Genomic DNA, 20,663 nt, shown 5'->3' with positions numbered 1-20,663 from the left:
GTCAGTAGCGCAACAGATTACCACTCAGCCAGCCAATGACAGGCGGGCTGATGATCCCCTCGATGTGACCGTCTGAAGGGTAAGTTGCCGACCCTGAAACACTCATCACTCACTGCAACACGCATGCACACACTTGGTGGTTTTCAGCTTCTGGAGGACGGAAACGTACTTTTGTTTTTTTTCTTTTTTCTTTTTTCCTAGAACGGCAACCAGGTGAGAGCACCTTTTTGATCTACGACATTCAATTTGAATATAGTGGAAAAACCAATTTACTTCGGTCCTTCTTTAGGTGCACTACGGGACTTGAACGCAACAATCTACAGTACCTTTACAAAAGAAGACAAAATAGCAGCTGCTCTTGTTAAGCACCTCATTGCATGGGTACCTAATTAAGTGTCCGGTGAGTGTAAATAGTTTATAATATAATAATCTTTCCATCCATCAATCCATCCATTGTCTGAGCCACTTTATCTTTACGAGGGTGGTGGGCGTGCTGTAGCCTATCTCGGCTGTCTACAGGCAGTAGGCGAGGTACACTGAACTGGTTGTCAGAAACCAGAGTACCCGGAGAAAACCCACATAGGGACAGGGAGAACATCCGCATAGGAAGCCCAGAGCCGCAATCGAACCCTGCACCTCGCACCGTAAGGCCGACGTGCTAACCAGTCGGCCACCGGGCCGCTCTGAATCTTTCCAAATGACCAAAAACAGAAATGTAGCGCTTGAGGAACAACGAAGTTCATACGCATGAGATCTATTTAATTATTTTATGCGTAAATGATTTCATTTGGTTGTGCGCCACTGAACGGATGACGTCACATTTGTTTGTGTTGAAAAGTTCCCACCTTGTTTGTGAATGACCGACACTGTAATTGGATTATAGCCGGTTTAAAATAGTCAAGTCAAGTCAAGTCAACAGTATTTATAAGGCACTTTCAAACAGCCATCGCTGCATACAAAGTGCTGTACATGGAGCGATTTAACATATACAATAAACAGTAAGACGAATCAGTAATAAGTAATAAGTAATAAGGCGGTAGAAAGCACCAAGCAGTAAAACCAATAGCAAATCTAAGTCATGCTGAGTCAAACGCCAAAGAATACAAGTGAGTTTTGAGGAGGGCTTTAAAGATGGGCAGCGAGGAGGCTTGCTGAATGTTCAGTGGGAGGTCATTCCAGAGAGATGGACCAGCAACAGAAAAGGCTCGATCCCCTCTGAGCCTCAGTTTAGTTCTTGGTACGTCTAGCAAAGACTGGTCCACAGACCTGAGGCGCCGGGCAGGGGTGTAGGGGTGTAGGGGTGTAGTCGACGTGTACGTCTCGATAATAGAACAAATAATGTCATTCACTTCAGCAGTAATTATGTACATTCCTAGAATGTTCATTATAGGTTGATTGAGGCACTATTACAAGCAATCTGGGCATCATTTCAGATTGAACACTTACTGTCCACTTTTTGATATATCTTTATGTATTATAGCACAGAGTATAAAAAAAACAATTAGTGGAACAGGGGATTATGAAAGCTTGTGTAAAAAGTGTGTCTCCATTTAGACGGATTATTAGGAGCTCTTCAATAATCAGTGGGGTAAAAATAACAAAGCCCTCTTCAGAAGATCTTATGTGTCTATTTTAGTTTGAGAATAAAATTAACTTCTCTTGTATTGTGAGTACCGTAATCTGTTTATTGGTTGTTACGGTAAGTATAGATAGATAGTTAGATAGACACCCAAAATTTCTATCATGACCAAGACTGAAATACAGTAGCAGAGGACGTCTAAATGTTCATGGACACCTGAACTGTACTTGCAAAGTGATTCTTTCGCCTGCCACTACAGTGACTCAGATGACTGCACTTTGAGAATCACTTGAGTGTTTATTATACTACTTTACATATAATAAAAGTTTATTTTTTGGTTCAGTCTCATTGATCACCATCCACAAGACTCCCATGTTAATATTTAAAAAGAAGTTTGTGTTAACTTAAAAAAAATAGTCCATCGATTGACTTCAGGTGAGTTTTTGCTCATGAATAAAATGATTTCAATGCAAAACAATCAACTTTATCAAGTGGTCAGTAAGGCAATTATGCATGGAGTGTGGCTTACTCTCCATACTGTATGAGTAGTAGTATACTGTATTTTGTATATGTATGTATAATATTAGCATATGTATTGGTATTTGATTTTGTTTTTTGTTTTCAATGTGTTGTGACAGGTCAACCAATCATGTCCAGTCTACAAAAAATGCCCCTGACAGTGACAATGTGTGTGCTGCTCTTAGCCACACTAACCCCCAGCACGGATGCCCGGCGTGGCGGAGGCTTCAGGGGGGGAAGGGGGGGCTGGGGTGGCAGGAGGCCAGCCTACAGACCGGCCCCTCCCAGGAGCAATGGCCCCAGTGCCGGTAAAGTTGCCGGGGCTGCGGCGGCGGGGGCCATCGGAGGAGCCATGCTGGGCTCCGCCCTGAGTCGCCCCGGGTACGGGTATGGCGGAGGCTACGGAGGGTATGGGGGCTACGGAGGGTATGGGGGCTATGGAGGAGGTTATGGCTACCCACGCTACGGCGGTGGCTACGGAGCCAGGCCTGCGTATGAGCCAGAGGGCTCTGGAGATTTGGAGTACTACACCGGAGCATCCAGCGGGCCCATCTACAACAGCATCATTGTTGTGATCGGTTCTCTGCTCTCTCTGCTGCTCGTCATGTGAAACCAGGCTGAGGGTAGCACAAAGACGCACCTACGACACGACCCTTGGAACTTTTATTGGGCCTCATCTGCACTGAAACCACCCTTGAGGACAAGAAGTTGACCCAGGAACTAGTCTGTACCAGCAGCCTGTTCACAATGGTGGATGTTACAGAAGGAGACTAAATATTACTTGCAACCTTAACTAGCTTTGATTTACTACACAATATAATATTTGTAAGAAGCTACAACTTTTGTATTATTATTATTATTAATTTAAAATTGTACAACCCATCAATATAACCGCACACAACTGTGTCTCATACACATGAGTGGTTCTGAGTCATTTTCTATTTATTTTGAGCAGTTTATATTCTTGTGTGCAGATGACTATAGGCAAGTGTTTTGCTTTAAGCAACCAATCGGGAAACGGAATAGTGCTGATGTCATCGAAGAAATAGTGTTGATGTCATCGAAGAAGCCCAGCAATGAGAAACGACACCAAATAACCTGGATAGATTGTTTGGACGAAAAAGGTTCTAATACACTTAAAATTGTAAACGTAGTAGGAAGTGCTTGTTTAAGACAGCAACAGCATCGACTGTGTATCGACACCAGGTAAACATGCACAACCTGAAGGCACCACAACAAGTAATCCTGCTTTGACAACCATTTTGTTCACTGTCAGAAGAGTTCCGATCAATCTCAGTCAATCTTATTTGCACATGGTGTACGTAATGAAATATCCGCTGACTGTAAATGCAGTAATTGAATTAGATGTTATGGAATGAACCCTCAGTAGATCTCAGGATTGGAGGACTGAAATGTGTTTATGACTTTCAGCTTTTGTTCAGCCAATGCTAATGACAAATGTGCTTTAATCTTGTATATAGTTACGCAGTTAAAGCCAAATTACAATAAATGACTAATGATGTGTGTAAAAGTGAACGTGAACGTGTGAAATGTGAAGACAATCATGGTAAATGCTGATTGTGGTTGTATTGTTTTTTCCTCAAAGCCGAAGGAGTCCAAAATGTAGGCTCAGGACCAAATTTGATATGCCGAGGCTGTGTTGTTCATGACTTTGCTGTCAAGTCACTCGTAGAAAAGCTCGACACTCTAAAAGGCATTACCACTCTGTTCAAGAGCATTTCTATGACTACCGGTAATTATCGTTCGGGGGTTTAAAGAATGCAGTGGTCTTTGTTACCAGCAGAGGGAGCCACATATTTGCTCATTTTTTTGGTTGCCTTGTAAAATGATTCTTTCTTACACCTTCACTCGCGCTACTGGTTGATTAATTTAGAACCCCTTTGAAGTGGATTCATCCATACATTTCCTCTAGCACTTTTCCTTCTTAGATTCATGGGTGAAGTGACTTAGTGGAAGAGCTTCACCCTGGTCACCAAGATAATAATCACATCCACGCCTATGGGTGATCTCGACTGTTCAACGCAAACGTTCATATTTCATTCATTTTTCAAACATTGTGAACAGTTTTAATTAACTGCTTCATCAAAAAAAAAAAGATAGATAAATAAATAAATACAATGAACTCTTAAAGCCCGTTTTCATGCTGTGGCATGTTTGTATGTCCCTCATCAGCAAAATTTAAGTATTAGGACAGATTGTGAGACAAGAAAAATGGTGACCATAGATAGCTGCTGCCTTTCAGAAGTGGAGATGCCACAGGCATAAAACTCCTGGGTGACATGCGTTGTGTTTATAAAAATGAAAAATCAATGATATAGTTTCAGGAAAGGGAGTTCCAACAAGTCTTTCATGATTACTTTTCCAGCAAACCAAACAAGATATCTGCCGGATGACGAGATGGGTTAAACACTGAGGAAATACTTGGAACTACAGAGGAGCAGATAGGCCACAGTGGATGCTAAAACTTGAGACGTGTTTATCTGCAACATGTTTGAACTTGGATTCAAAGCGCCGTTATCTGAAGATCTTCTGAGTTCAACCCAAGAACTTTGTTCAGTCATTGAAACCAAGTTCAGTTTTTCATCATTTAAGGAAAAAGAAATTATCCCCTCGTGGGTCCACCTCTGAGTTCTTCCAATATTCCATATAAAATCTCATTGTATGCTATACAATTACAATTAAGGCGATTCTGTTTCTGATTCTGAAAAAGTCCCCAATCAACTTATAAATTATATTGTGATAAAATGATCCCCAAAATACACAAGTTTGTAAATTGTAGTTTCATTATTATTATTATTATTATTATTATTATTATTGTTATTATTATATGACATAATTTACATTGTGTTTGCGAAACTTTTTATCTGGCTTTCTTAAAAAAATACAACTTTTTGTTCCAAAATATTTTGAATTTTTCAGGAAAAATGGAAATCGTCAGTAATAATTTTCCAGGGTCAAACATAAACACGCGTGTTACTCTAGTATCACTTTTTATTTTCTTCTATTAAAGTGACATCTACTATTCTTGAATGCCATGCTGGTGTACCGTACCATTGACGCCTATATTTAAACTTTTACAGTTATTTGCTCAATACATGAGTGTCTAAAAATACGTTTCAAAAGTTTCAAAAAAAAAAAGAAAAAAGCAATTGTATCACAAATGGAGCCAAGATCGAACTTTGGAGACCCCTGCTTGAAAGCCTGACCCAGGTCTCCCAAAAGCTGCTGAATGTTTATCAGCACGGACGGAAATCTGTGGAACAACAATGATGCAGTTCCTCAATAGTGAAGACACGGTGGAAAAAAAGTGTTTGAAAACAAACATGCTAGAGAGTTTTTAGGTCACAATGGATGCACAGGAGGAAATGAAGAGGAAGTTAAGGCTCGCAGTGGGACACGCAAAGAAACACAGCGACGGTCATGTCCCAGAGGTCCACGGTTGTGGTCCAATCATGTTCTGGTAAGATAATCATACTGTATTGCATTCAAAGTGAAACACGATCTAGTTGACTAGACCAAGGTGGACTGCCATGATTCTGGTTTTGTTTTCTCATGTGCTTTGGTCTTCCTTGTTTGGTTTTGTTTTCACCTGTTCTTGTCATCGGGTCACCTGTGTCTCAGAATCAGAATCAGAATCATCTTTATTGGCCAAGTATGTAGAACACACAAGGAATTTGTCTCCGGTATAACACGCTGCACTAGTATCATCGTAAACAACAAAATCATTGAACCTTAAATGAACCATTTTAGAGTAACCAGTAGTTTTGTAGTACCATTTAGTGGTGCAAGAAGAGTGACTATGTCAGTGACTGTTTAAGGAGTTAATGGCTAGAGGGAAGAAGCTGTTTAAGTGTCTACTGGATTTGGTGCGCATGGATCTGTAGCGTCTGCCTGAGGGGAGTGGCTGAAAAAGGTGGTGGGCAGGGTGCGGGGGATCCAGGAGGATTTTCCGTGCCCTTGTCTTGATTCTTGCAGTGTGCAAGTCCTCAAGAGTGGGTAGGGCGGTGCCAACGATTTTTTCTGCCGTCCTAACTGTCCGTTGAAGTTGGATTTTGTTATTTTTTGTGGCGGCCCCAAACCAAACCGTGATGGAAGAACACAGGATTGATTCGATGACTGCCGTGTAGAACTGTCGTAGCACCTCCTGTGGCAGGCCATGCTTCCTCAGCAGCCTCAGGAAGTACATCCGCTGCCGGGCCCTTTTCAGGATGGAGATGGTGTTGACTTCCCACTTCATGTCCTGGGAGACTGTGATTCCCAGGAACTTGAAGGTCTCGACGGTTGACACAGGGCAGTTGGATAGTGTGAGGGGCAACTGAGGAGAAGAATGTTTCCTGAAGTCCACGATCATCTCTACAGTCTTGAGCGTGTTCAGCCCGAGGTTGTGTCGGCCGCACCAGAGCTCCAGCTGCTCCACTTGTTGGCGGTACGCAGACTCGTCGCCGTCTTTGATGAGACTGATGACCGTGGTGTCGTCTGCAAACTTTATGATTTTGACAGCTGGATCTGTTGAGGTGCAATCGTTTGTGTAGAGAGAGAAGAGCAGTGGCGAGAGGACACATCCCTGTGGGGCTCCAGTGCTGGTGGTGCGTATTGATGATGATCCAATCAGCTACCTCAACCCTTTTTGTCTTGTCCAGTTGGTCCTTGTTATCTTGTCAGTTTACTTGTGCTGTACTTTGTTCCCTGGTTTCTGTCAATCTTGGTCCGGTCATTGTTTTGTCCTTCTGTCATGGGTTTTTGTTTGTTTGTTTCTTTGGTTTGTTGGGATTTTCAGGACTTTGTTGTGTCTTGGATGACATTCTTCCAGTTGACATCACCTTATGTTACGTTACCTTGTGTTGTGACATTGTGTGATGCTTGCTTCTGTGACGCTAGCTCCCATTACGCTACCTTACCTTATGCTACGTTACATTACACTCAATCACATCACATCGTATCACAATGCGCTACATCATGTTATGCTACACCATGTTATGCTATATTACTTTGCAGTACATTGCATTATGCTACCTCCTGTTTGCGTTACTTTATTACTCCACATTATGTTATGCTACGTTACATAATACAAAATTAAGTTTCACTACAGTACATTCTGCTACATAACGTTGGGCTACATGACAATACACTACATGATGTTATGCTACATATGTACACTGCGCTACTTTACGTTATGCTACATTACGTTATGCTACATTAGATTACGCTACATTTGCGAGACAGTACTTTACGCTACATTAGCTTGTGCTACCTGACGTTATGATACATTATGTTAAAACTACGCTGTTTTAAGCTACATTACATTACACTATGTTAAGATACAGTATATTTTGCTACTTTGTACACTATGTCACACTACATTACATTAAGCTACATTAAGGTAAGCTGCATTACATTGATTTCCATTGCCTTTAGGTAATCTTATCATATTTATTAGGCCAAAAACAGGGAAGACAAATACTCTATATTTGTATCATTAAACCATTTAATAAGATTTTTAAGGTAATACAATAAACACGTTTTTTTTTTTTTTAATTGACCATAGCTGGTTTTGTGTATGTATTTGCCATGGTATTTGTAAATTCGTCCATTGAGGAACGAAGACCAGTCAATGTTATCTTAGATAGTAATTTATATTCCTTCAATTATTGTTCTTAGGACCCAAGAAACGGAGCAAATCAATGCAATGTTTTCTTCCTGCGCTCAACGCACTATAGGATGAGATGAATAGTTCAAAATGGGAAAAACACCAAACAGTCTGGTATCCTCCATTCACTCAGGCTGAAATTGAGCAGAGGTTTCCGTAACAGTATCTTTTTAACAATTTGTTTAATCTCCCTCTTCCAGATTTCAGTGTGAACTTCCTGTTGCCTTCTGCTTATCTAATTAAACTAGGCGATATGAACTTCAAGGGTTGATTTTTTCCAAAGCAATAAGTCTTCTGTCGCCTGGGTGATCCAATATTTATTAAACTAAAGCGGGCTTTTGTGATATATTCAAAGAATATTATGAGATTTATGATATCCTTATGATACTTGACGGAATATTTATTGATGCGGTATGTCGCCTTGAGCAGTCCGTGTCAGGAAGGGAAGGGAGAAATAATAATAAACCCGGCATTCAAGAGAAAATTGATGCCTGGATTTATTTCAAGCAAAAATTTCATGGCACCTTCTATGTTGTTCCAACAAACCCTACTTTCAACCCTAATTTGAAGTCCTACTTTGAAAACCACATTAGACTTTAAAACTATACTTTGAAGCCCGACTGTAAAAACCAAACCAAGTTTGAAACCCAAATCTTAGTTTAAATCCCTACTTTGAAACCTCAACTCTCCTTTGAAGCCCTCGCTAACCCTACTTTGAAACCCGATAGGGTGTGTAAACGATTTCTAGCCACGATAGATAAAAAACAATATTCTGAGCATAACATTCCCCTGTCAGCAGAATATTCTGTGGTTGATTTTAATTCCTTGTGTCGTGTTTCTGATGTTATCTCAAGCAGATCATGATCACTTTTTAGCCAAGCCCTCTTGTTCATGAGTCACTCTGGCTTTGCTGGAAAATCCTGTTGGAGCTTGTGTAAGAACTCTGGAGTGGCACCAGTTTATGATGCGCTTGTAGCTTTCCGATACACGGGTGCAGCAGGAATCGCTGCGTGTCTGCACGTCCTCACATGTGTGCATCTCTGTGCAGTGACATTTGATAGGGTGTGCTTGTTCCCTACAAAATCACTTGACGATCCATGTTGATCCACGCCAATGACAATTAGTGGTGAGGAGTAGCAAGCGGAAGAAACCCGAGCGTTGAAATACATAGATGGAAATTATGATTAATTCAATGCATCTTTCCAGTGTTTTGACAATAATGAATTTAGATCCACCAAAAATGCACCACCATTAAGGAAGCGGTTTGGGTAGCAATTGGGACAACTTTAAACAGAGATTATATGGCCTTTTAGTGTTGTTTACCTTGGCTACCAAAGTGAGCCCAGATTCAACCATATTTTGGTAGTGCATTTCTGATACAATGTTCTGATGGCTCACCACGAAATGCATGCAATATTAAAACGTATATTTTCATGTAATCATTTTAGGTCCAATTCACATTTATCTTTGCATTTAATAAACTTTTTCAGCTATGCTATACCTCGCTCGCTAAATATTGCCATTTTGATAATCTATGTAATAGGGTTTGGGGTTAAGGGTTAGCGTGAGAGTTAGGCCAGGGTTTCAAAGTAGTGTTTCAAGCTAGGGTTAGGGTTTCAAACTAGGGTTTCAAACGAGGGTTAGTGTGAGCATTTGGGATTTGGGTTTCAGGGTTAGGTTGGGGGTGTTTAGGATTATGGGTGAGGGTTTGAGGTTAAGGCTTCGAAACACAAAGCCAAGACCCCTGTCTTGAAACCCAAACCCCTAACCTAACCGTAACCCTGAATCCCTAAACCTACTCCTAACCCTAACACCTAACCCTAATCCTTAATCCCTAATCCCTAATACCAACCCCTAACTCCTAACCATTAACCCTAACCCCTAACCCCTAATCCTAACCCTAACCCTAACCCTAACCCTAACCCTAACCCTAACCCTAACCCTTAACCCCTAACACTAAACCCTAACCCCTAACCCCTAACAGGTAACCCCTAACCCTGACCCTTACCCTAACCCTCTAACCATAACCGTGACCCAAACCCCCTAACTCTAACCCTAAACCCTAACCCTTACCCTACACCCTAATCCTAACCCCTAATCCCTAACCCTAAAACTAACCCTAACCCGGAGGTCGACAACACGTGGCTCAAGAGCCGCCATTAGCTCTTTAGCTCCATCTCGTTTTCGAAAATGTTTGGAAATTGAAAAAGATGGGGTAGGCAAATTATCAATTCATACTAAATCCAAACGCTGCCAAGTTAAATATTAGGAGGCTACGGCAGCACAACGAATGCCTGTGCTGGTCAGGAGTATGAAACCTGGACCCCGTCCTTAACCACTCGACGACAGCTGACAAATGCATGACCACAAGTTATATCACATCATGTGTACGAATCATGTCTAAAAGACCTTACACATTGTTCCATTTGTTGTTCACAAGTACTTTGACTTTCCTACTCATCGACAATAAAATGATTTGTTTTCTCACCAAGTGGTAACTCATCGTGGTAGTGACAATTTAAAACACAGCATGCAGACTGCAGTAAAAATCTCACCAGTTGTCAGGAAACCTCACAGCGGGGTGCGGTAATACGATAGATCATCGTGATGGAGATGCTCCAAACCAGTTTTGGAGTATAAATGATTATTAACAAGTATCCCAGAGACATAATGGTGAAGTTGGCGTGGAAGGTGATCACAGGGCCTAATGATTGTTTCGACCATGATGGATGGACATATGATATCCTGAGATGGTTTATTAAAATCATCAATGTAGGCCAAGAATCATTAAGTTACATTGGCAGAGAAAATGCAGCAAGCTGGGAAGCGTTTCTTGGCTTCCAGTAACGTGCGCACATGTGACTTTCTGTCGAGACACTTAAAAATGCAAAAACAGATCTCAGAGTAGATGTTTTTGAAAACAGCCACTGAAACAGCTGTGCACTTTAAAAATGTGTTGAGTGTAGGCATGACAGCCAAAACTGGAAATGGCCCAGTCAGCAAAGGCATCTGGCCCGGATTCGGCATGAAACTGGCACAGCTGGCCTTGAATCGGCACTGGCATAATGCATGTGGGCCGAACACGGCCCAGGAGTGGCAAAGGAGACACTGGCTTGACTGTGGCAAACCAGATGAGGGCCAGATGTGGTGTGAAGTATTAGGGCCAGAAATCAATTTACAACTCTAGCCCGTATATGGCCAGCCATTATTGAGCCACCCTTAAATGCAGTTTCAGATTTATTTTTTCAACACACAGCCTTGTTTTACATTTGCACACCGATGCGGAATTCCATTCATCACACACACACACACACACACACACACACACACACACACACACACACACACACACACACACACACACACACACGCACGTGCGAGGTTCAATCAGGCCCGCAGGATCATTTAAAAATGAATAAAATAAGAATTAATATTTTTAATTAGGTGCAATTCATTGAGTATCCGATAGGGGACACTGTTTTGACCAGAGAAGAAGACAACAGCAGCCTCAGTCCATCATGGAGACAGACCCATGACAGCAGACGCTATCAATAGCACTCTCAAAAAGTTCGTACAATCAATGGGATCAGTTGCAATGCATATATGTGAATGATGAAAGTAAATTGCAGATTTGTTGAAGGAAATGTAAGGTGCTTCATGAAATGCTTTGTAAAAGATACGTTCATTAAATTTCAACATTTTCCAAATGTTCTTGTGCTTCTTTATACCAAAACAAAGGAAAGACATGTTGTTTTGGCTATTTATCGCAACGTATGGGATAATTTTAATTGTCCGGCCCACTTGACATCTCCCGAGGCCGTATGTGGCCCACCATGTGAAATGAGTTTGACACCAGTGATGTATAGAAAGGTGTTTTTAGCTGGAAAAAAACACAACCATGTACAGAAAGGCGTTTTTAGCTGAAAAAAACTAGCATGTATAGTAAGGCGTTTTTAGCCGAAAAAAACGACCACATATATAGTAAGGCGTTTTTGGATGAAATTTTTAGCCGAAAAAAAAACAACCATGTATAGCAAGGTAGTTAGTTTGAACACCTAACCACTAGTTTGGGACATAGTTTCTCTACCCCTGAGCCACACCACCAAATTACTTCCTGTTTGTTTTGTGTTGTCTTCAATAAAGCTGCAGATGGTGATTAAAGAAAGATGCGACCTTGTTGCAAACACTGGGAATCGAACAACCAACAGCTGGATTTGGGACTTCATCTTTCTACCACTGAGCTAACCCACCACATTAACCTTTGGGTTGTTTTGTGTTTTTGCTCAAATAAGTTGTATTTGGTGGTTAAAGACTAGATATTGTTGCAACAACAAGGGGTTGAACTCTCAACCTCTGGTATGGCACTCCATCACTCTATCACTGAGCCAAAGCACCACATAAAATGGCATAGTTGTGTTTTTTTACTAATCATGGTCGTTTCTTTAGGCTTTTTTTTTCCGGCTAAAAACGCCTAACTATACATGGTCGTTTTTTTTTCGGCTAAAAATTTTGTCCAAAAACGCCTTACTATACACATGGTCGTTTTTTTTTCGGCTAAAAACGCCTTACTATACATGGTCGTTTTTTTCGGCTAAATAATGTGAGCCCCAAATCCATATTTAAACTCTGCTTTTCACCCTTACTTATGATTCACAGCATTTTTTAAAAATCAACAAAAAAGGTATTATGTTAATGTGCTTCGGTGCTTTTCATAATTTTGGTCAGGACATTTTTATTTCTTTACTTTGTTTTTAAATGTCGTACTTTCAACAATGTGAAGCACATTGAGTTTCCTTGTGTGTTAAATGTGCCATATAAAAAAATCTGCACTGCTTATATAAAACCAGTTTGTTGTTATTATTTTTAGTAGTAGTAGTAGTAGTAGTAGTAATAAAAATGTTTTTTTTTTTTAAAAAAGCTCATGTTTTTATGAATTAACATTTTTGGTTCATGTTGGCATTTTATCCTTCACTTGGCAAAATGAATTGGTTTCAATTTTAGTTAGAGCTAACAGTTCACTGTTTAACCTGTATCAGTAATTTCTGAAGGAACCTAGCGATGCTTCTGTGTGTGTTCAACTATCTCTCCACACAGTGTGTATTTGTGAGGATTTCACAGTCAGGAGCATGACGAATTCCTTGGCCTGCAGCTACACTCAAACTCATCTGATCTTTTATCATGGGTTGACTGATGCTCAGCTCACGATGAAAGATCAGACCATGATGAACTGTGTTTATATCTTTTGGATCAAATAAATAGCATTTTAAAAGTTGGGACTTTTTTTTTTTTTTTAGTAATCTCACTGTTTTGTCTGCTTTTGTTGTCACTGTCAGCTTGACTCTACAAGTCCTGTCTTTCCTGTGAGGCTTTCTTTTTGTCAAAGACAAATGACTTGACCTATAATGCACCATTAAAGAAAAGAAAAAATGCAATCGCCTCACGATAATATAATACTGTTGCCATACTAGGTTGAGAAAGCCACATATTTTTTTTTCTTTTTTTGATCTATAAATGACAAATGGGTGGCTAGGGCAGGGCACGGATGGAGGGCGTGAAACTGTGGCTATGGGTGGGGGGGTCGTTAAGCCCCTCTAGCATTGCACCTAATTTGTAAACTATCCATCCATCCATTTTCCAATCAGTTTATCCTCACACGGGTCGCGGGGGGTGCTGGAGCCTATCCCAGCAGTAGGCGGGGGACACTCTGAACCGGTTGCCAGCCAATCGCAGGGCACCAGAGACGAAAAACCATCATTTTGAGCGTTCAATGAGCCTGCTGTGCACGTTTTTGGAATGTGGGAGGAAACCGGAATACCCGGAGAAAACCCACGTAGGCACAGGGAGACGATGCAAAACTCCACACAGGAAAGCCGGAGCCAGGATTGAACCCACGACGTCTGCCCTGTGAGGGCGACATGCTAACCGCTGGGCCGCCGTATTATACATCTATCTGAATTTTTTTTTTAACTTTCATTACACATTTCACGAATGTGTCTCATTTGATGTCTTTAATACACCATCAAAAAGACACTTATCACTTACTGCATCAGCTCTGTCTTGTTTCCTGGTCTGTGTTTTATATTGCATCTGCTCACAGGCGCATTCGGCAGTTAAGTCGAAGTTGCGGGTGTGCTCTGCAGTTTGTCAACGTCCAGTGACAGAATCACCGCCGGCTGATGTTTTCCTGCTTCACTTACCCGTTTCCCCATCTTGTCGTACGTCGCTTGAGCTTGTTTCGTGTGGCAATCAGCAACGCATGCTAATGGCTGGATCCATGCAAATTTCAGGCTCATGTGGTCAAACTGTGCCGTCGGGTGTTGACGGCGTATGTCAAGTCACACCTGCTAGCACAGACGCTGAGCACATGGCCATTCGGTTCCAGAATTAATTGAAAACAGATCCAATTACGTACTCAGAAGTGGAGGGAGACATTTTGTCTTCCTCCTTTCTCATCCCAACATGGCGCTTTCATTTAGCTCATGTGATGTCTTCCCAGACTCTGTGGGATTTTTATTCAATTTTTTTTTCAAAGCCAAATCATTGCTTGTTTAAGTTTAATTGCAAGGCCGTTGAGCTTTCGACTGTTTATTATTCCAGCGTAGAAACTTCCCTCTCAGACGTCTTACAGCCGTTTCTAATCGTCGCCTTCTGCCTGCGTCTTGTGCGTGACGCATCAGGCATGGGTTGTAATGAGCGATTGGCCTGTTGGTTTATTTGTGGATTTTATTCCTAAATATGTTTGGTTGCTCTTGTCAGGGTCGTCCTTTGGATGGATAATGAAGGCTTGGAGTTGAGCTCATAAAGCAGAAAAAAAGTTATGTGAGAAACTTTAGCCTTATGTTGACACTATACGAAGACAGATGTGCCATATGTCTGGCGCAACTCACATAATAACAAGACTGCAGGAATTCATCACATCCTTCATTACAATCTGGGTACTGATTTAAAAGCATGTTACAAAAAAAACATCTGAAATGACGGAACACATATTCATATTCTGTACAAACACAACAGGTATGACTATGAACATCTTTGCAAAGGCATTTGTTTTTTCACAATTACAGAGTAAAAAGAGTATAAGTGACACTAAGTTGAAAAGGTAACTTGGTTACATGGTAGAAGGCGAAGCAGAATGTCAATCAAATCACATTGTACAACATTAAGATTGGCCTGTATGTATGATAAATAAATAAAAAGTACACCTGGGCCCCTCAAGTGTGAATCCGAAGTTCTTGTTTGACCCTTTTTTTTCTCCACGCACCTGCTGTACACACACAGTCAAATATTTAAATGAATATATCCGTATGTAACCTTTTAAAAGATACAATTCAGGTCAAAAACGCTCATAGCCTGGCAAACATTTGAATCCCGAGAAAGCTCGGGGGGTTTTGCTGTATATTACGATGACCCTTTAGAGGAGTGAAAAGATTGCAGTGATTTTTTAATCACATCATCTTCAATTAATGAAGAAATGTTTAAGTATGAATGAAAAGTACTTCTCAGCTAGCCCAAATAATGTCGGTCGGATCTGAATTGCAACATTTGTCGATGGACTTCATAATTTCAGGAATGCTGTGAAGCGTATCGTTGTCTTTGTAGTTGGAATTGGCAAGCAAACGTCATTCAAAACATCTCACCACATCGTCCATTTCGACTCACATCCATCACAAATGTGATAAAAACCCTCGAAAACTCAACGCTGAGCATAAGCACGCCACACGTGGAAAAACAAATATTCCCGGCAGTCACATGTAAGTAATTAGATGTCACAAACTGGAATCTTTTGTACCTTTTTCAGATATTTGAGATGAAATGTTCGTGTGGATTCCAGGACAGACAAAAAAGGAACAGTTGCCATTCACCACAAAAATAAAACTGCACACTGCACATTAGTCATGGGGCTGAAATAAAAAAAAAAAAGGGGGGGGGGGTGTACAATAGAATCCAACACAAAGACAGCTATCAGCAGGATCACATTCACTGCTGTTGCTGCCCACAAATTCATGAATCAGCTGTTATTTTGACATTCTGACCTCAAGCTAGTTCAACTTAAAAAGCCATCCAAAAATGATTGTCACAAGGTGGCCCAAAAATAGAATGGGGTGTCTTTTCCCATTGCTTGAGTCACAAAGAAGTGGGTCATTTCTGTTGGAATAAAATCAAATTTACACCCAACAACAAAAGCGGAGGTAGCTGAGAAGCAAATAAGAGTTATTTCATCAAAGGCTAATGGAAAGGTATAATTTTGGTCATTGTTTGTTCGTTAATAATCAAGATTATGCAATAAGCACACACCCTGATTCCAGGAAAGTTGTGTGAATTTCTGTTCACTCCGCCCTGGTGACCAATAAGCGGAGACAGCTAACAGAGATATTGATGGAAAAAAACTAATATTGCACTCTACAAGCAGAACACCGCACTCGTGGTTAGCATGGCTGCCTCACAGTGCGGGGGTTTGAATCTTTTGTCTCCTCCCACATTCCAAAAACAAGCGTAATAGACTAAATAGTTGCTCCTTGTGATTGGTTTTGGGAACTTTTATATGTGCCCTGCAGTCTGCTGGCAATTAGTCAGACTTTTGCCCAAAGTCAAAGGGGATAGCCTACAGCTCACCTGCTATGCTAACAAGGCTAATTGCTATATTAAATCGTTGGATGGGACTTTATGAGTTTTTCTTTTCGTTTTTTTTTTTGGCAGCCAAATGTCACAAAGAAGCACTTGCACATATACGCACACATTTTTAAAAAAATCACTTTTCTATAAGGAATGTTTCACATTTTTAAAAAAATCACTTTTCTATAAGGAATGTTTATTTGAGTTTTTACCACTTGAGTCATGATGGAACTGTATTCATCGCCAACCTAATTAAGTAGCAGTGCACTAATTTTAGACAAGACAGACAAACAAAACCACAATGCGTCACAATTTTTAGTTTGAGTGATTTGCTTTGTATTTTTGCCAAAAAGAAACTGTTCCTCCTAGACAAAAATTAAAGCGGTAGGCTATTTCTCTTGCTAACATCTCAACCAGGAGCTAGGCGCTCGCTAACAAATAGAGGCACAAACAAGCTTAATATGATTTCCCCCTTTTTTTTGCCACTGATTCACAACAGAACCATTCAACCTCCACTTTATAAAAATATTAATAAAATCCCGGATTTCAAATAGGAGTTAGTCCGATGCTAAACCAGGAAGTAGCTGCTAGCAAACACATGGATGGACAAATAAAACGGATTTTCCCTTTTTGTCAGGCGATCCTGTTACGTTTCATTGTCATGAAATTCACTTTGTATCTCACGTGATTTTACACGAGTTTTGGAGTTGCTTTAACCATTTACAGGACACTCTTTGAAATACTTGAAAATTCAGCATTCCAGACCTTGCTGTGAGGCAACAGTGCTAATAAACTCTTCATTGTTAGCATTATTTTTCCTGACTGATTGCCTGTGAGATATGACAGTTTTTTCCTTCCACATGTGCTCCATTTCGAAGTCAGTGCAAGGTCAGATGCATTTTTCCTCCATGGTTACAGAGCTGAGTGACACCTGTAGCCCGGGGTCCTTAGCTGGCGAAGTCTGGGGGCCCATAATCACAGGGCCCCCCTCAGTCCTTGGCGCCACGTTGCCCTGCTCGCACGATGAAGCCCATGAGAGACTTTCCGCTTTATGATTGGCACAGCAGCTCATTGCCTGTGTGTCCCTTACCTGCGAGATGCACAAGAAAGTCTGAGAGCTTATATTAGGAACGTCACCGGACACCAGCGAGTGCGAGTCCCGCTTGGAGACGGCCGAGGAGGGCGGACGGGGCGCGGCGTCCATGCAGCGTAAGCTCCCGTTGTCGCTCGTCTTCTGGCTCCTGGCACCCATTTTGCAGAAGAGACATTTGATGTTCTCCACGAGCTGGCGGAAAACGGCCTTGCGCAGCAGGATGTAAATCCAGGGGTCGAGGATGGGGTTGAAGGAGGCAAAGCGAATGGCCGTGAGATCCGGGTTTTTGTCCAAGCGCAGTTCAACCGGAGTCTTGTAGAGCTGGTTCAGAAACACCTGGGCCTACATATAGAGAATGAAGAAGAGATATTTCAAAACACTGGGGAACCAAAGAAAGAAAGTGTGACAGTGCCCGACCAGTAGATGGCACTCTAATGGAAAAAAAAGCAGGAGACACACTTTTTTTTCCATTTTAAAAATTGGCAAAGATGTTGCCAATTTTCAGATGTTGCCAATTTTCAGATGTAAAAGTGCTGAAAACATGGGTGTAAATAAACCTTTGGTGTCATTATGTGCCTAGTTCAGCACTGACAATGTGGAGCAAGAATGCAAGAGGGTGCGGTTAAATAAAAGCATCTTACTTTTTATCTTCATTTGTGAAATGAATGTGAACAAACAGATCAGATTTTTTTACAAAGCTACTTTCGAAATCATTTTCTTGCCTGGCGATTTCCTGTTTACTGGAAAAAAAAGCAATTTTTTGGGGCGGGGACTAACATGGTAATTTAAGTTGGAACAACTAAATAAAAATTTGTGACATTTATAGAAACAATGTTAGCATAACAAAGCAAGCAAGTTGTTTGCTCCGAAACAATTTGCAGTTTTTTTTTCCTTATATCCTTTAGGTGAGAGGACAATGGTTCGATATACTCCTATTTTTTTCGTTGTGAAATGCGGGAAAGCCAATTTTAACAACAGAAAAACGTTTTTAAAAATGTCATGGAATTCCCAAACTTAAAATTTAATCGTAGTTTCGTTGCCTTTAAATTTAGGAGTTAACCCAACTTTTTATTTGTTTTTTTTTGGGGGGGGGCCCATATTTTCTCCACTTGACCAAGACAAAAAAAATAAATTTGAGCAAAAATGAATGTACATTGCAGCGTATAAGCGCAATCCGTGATTTTAGTTCCCTTGGGAATTTGTATCACGAAGACTATTTGTTGGTGACTTTTTGTTCTTGTAGAGCGTATCCGAAAGACCAGCGACAAGCTTGGCCGAGAAACAAATTGTGGGGTGACCACAATAAAATTACATGATGCTTGATAACGGGAAGTTCAAAGTAAGAACAGGAAACGTATCTCCGCTTGACTTCAACCACAGTAGCATTGTTAAAAGTAGAAAATCATGTTTACCATCACCGGAAACCAACTTGTTGTTGTTCAGAACTGAATACATAGGCGAACCTAGAAGAAGCCAATATTCGATTCCTACTATTCAGTACTTTACAGTTGAGGTGCCTTTGCTCAAATTATTTTGTGTGCTTGAAAGGTTGAAACCAAATATAAATGGCCACAAAGCTGTTATTATGTTGCTTGACATACATATTATATACACGAGCAAATATACAGGATTTGTAGTAAATAAATAATACTCTGACGAATCAAATGAATCATTTGAATAACTGTCTATGGCATGAGATTATGGCCATGTAGGAAATATGATGTAATACGATGTACCCTGACTACCAAAAGTGTCTCGATTTGTGTTATTTGCAGAACAGGCGAGGATTATTTGCAGGTGAGCGGTTGCCATGGTAAAGCGGTCACGAGAGATCATCAGGAGTGGCACGGGAAAGTATCCACTTTTGACCTTAGTTTGTCAACAAATACAGCATATGGATGTTGACCTATCAATCTATGCCAGGTGATAAAGAAAAGCATGAAATACCGAATACAACCCAGCTGCGCCGTTGCCACTCATACAACAGAATATAAATCGTGATATCCTGCGAATACATCAGCGTCGAACCCGACGCATTCGCTCGAGGACGCTGCGTAAAAAACAAAACGTGCGTAAAGGCGCAGAACGCCCACTCACAACAAGCGGAATGGAGCAGATGAGCACGACTGCCGAGGTGCCGATGAGCAGGATGACCATCTGGATCTCGGCACCGGCCAGGCGGCCGAAACTTCGAGCCCTCTTGCGCGAGTCCACGCTGCCGCGAGTCAGGTCGGCGCCCAGCGACGTCCTTCGCATGTAACGCCGGTGCATGCGGATGAGAGCGCCGCACACCAGCACGTTGCACAGCACCGTGGCCAGGATGAGCACCGAACTGAACCCCGCGTACATGAAGTTGAACGCCGCGTCGCTCGTCTCGTTACTCCGCCACTCCAGGAAGCACCAGGTCCGCGGGTACTGCTTCTGGACGCGACCGAAGCCCAGGACGGGCAGCGCGCAAAAGAGCGCGTTGGACACGTAGATGGCCGCCAGGGTCAAGCCGGCCAGCTTCTGGTCCACGTGGTCGTTGTAGAAGTACGCGTGGTTGATGGCCATGTACCTTTCCACGGACATGGCGCAGATGATGCTGAGGCCGGCCAGGGAGAAGAAGATGAGCGTGAAGCCGAAGTACTGGCACAGGGGCTCCCCGCCGGGCCAGGCGCCCTTCACGTAGGTGGCGATGGTGACCGGGCTGGCCAGCAGCGTGCCCAGGAGGTCGGTGACGGCCAGACCGCACACCAGCGTGTAGAAAGTGGTCTCCTTCTGCTCCTTGCGAGACTTGCACAGCACCGCGATGGCGATGACGTTGCCCACCACCCCGAAGATGAACATGATGGACGGGATGGTGGGGATCATGGGGCGACCCGTCACGGACTGCTCGCTCGTCGCGCTCTCCATCTTCCGGACGCTCCGCGGTCTTACTCATGAACGAACTTTCTGCTCGTGCCGGAACCTCCGTTCGGGGGCAGAACACCTCGGTGGCATTGTTTCAAAGTCCCAAAAAGTGACTTTCGAAGAGGCGCGCGTCCATGGTGGGAACCTCGGTGAGAGTGAGAGATGAAGTCGGGCTCACACGCCGCGGTGACTTCATTCAAACATTCGAGTCCCTCCCACTTGGGTTTCTTTCACATGTAATCGTGTCAAAAATTTTGGAAAGCCTCCCACCCCACGAGCACTCCCCCCTCCAGATTGAC

The 20,663-nt window shown here is 42.0% G+C and overlaps 2 protein-coding genes across 7 annotated transcripts; one reads left to right on the top strand and one right to left on the bottom strand.

Annotated features, from left to right (window-relative positions):
* The first annotated feature begins 96 nt into the window (after window positions 1-96).
* Window positions 97-5,241, top strand: prnpa (prion protein a). Of its 3 annotated transcripts, XR_007962799.1 has the most exons (3): window positions 97-213; window positions 290-400; window positions 2,218-5,241. XR_007962799.1 is itself a non-coding variant. In XM_052068568.1 (2 exons), exon 2 carries the CDS (start codon window positions 2,229-2,231, stop codon window positions 2,706-2,708), a length of 480 nt encoding a protein of 159 aa, XP_051924528.1. In that variant the 5' UTR covers window positions 103-213; window positions 2,218-2,228; the 3' UTR covers window positions 2,709-5,241. The 3 variants fall into 3 exon arrangements, 2 of the variants coding, with proteins under 2 accessions (XP_051924528.1, XP_051924527.1); XM_052068568.1 differs by lacking the exon at window positions 290-400 and having other exon boundaries at window positions 103-213; XM_052068567.1 differs by lacking the exon at window positions 97-213 and having other exon boundaries at window positions 220-400.
* Window positions 5,242-14,471: 9,230 nt separating this feature from the next.
* On the bottom strand, window positions 14,472-20,656 carry ptger4a (prostaglandin E receptor 4 (subtype EP4) a). 4 transcript variants are annotated; one of them, XM_052067341.1, is made up of 4 exons: window positions 19,570-20,656; window positions 17,470-17,814; window positions 16,559-17,391; window positions 14,472-16,523 (listed from the first exon to the last, which is right to left on the bottom strand). In XM_052067341.1, the coding sequence occupies exons 1-3, from the start codon at window positions 20,365-20,367 to the stop codon at window positions 17,269-17,271; spliced, it is 1,266 nt and encodes a 421-aa protein (XP_051923301.1). In that variant the 5' UTR covers window positions 20,368-20,656; the 3' UTR covers window positions 14,472-16,523; window positions 16,559-17,268. The 4 variants fall into 4 exon arrangements, with proteins under 4 accessions (XP_051923301.1, XP_051923298.1, XP_051923300.1 ...); XM_052067338.1 differs by having other exon boundaries at window positions 16,559-17,814; XM_052067340.1 differs by having other exon boundaries at window positions 14,472-16,518; window positions 16,559-17,814.
* Window positions 20,657-20,663: the final 7 nt, after the last annotated feature.

Source organism: Hippocampus zosterae, chromosome 6 (assembly GCF_025434085.1).
Source record: "Hippocampus zosterae strain Florida chromosome 6, ASM2543408v3, whole genome shotgun sequence".
NCBI lineage: Eukaryota > Metazoa > Chordata > Actinopteri > Syngnathiformes > Syngnathidae > Hippocampus > Hippocampus zosterae.
Note: the sequence above shows the minus strand (reverse complement) of the source record. Positions and strands in the feature narration are given on the sequence as shown.

Coding starts and splice junctions, on each gene's coding strand:
- prnpa (XM_052068568.1), top strand. CDS start 2,229: ATGTCCAGTCTACAAAAAATGCCCCTGACAGTGACAATGTGTGTGCTG.
- ptger4a (XM_052067338.1), bottom strand. CDS start 20,367: ATGGAGAGCGCGACGAGCGAGCAGTCCGTGACGGGTCGCCCCATGATC. Junction 17,815..19,569: donor TCTGCTCCATTCCGCTTGTT/GTGAGTGGGCGT, acceptor CTCTATATGTAG/GCCCAGGTGTTTCTGAACCA.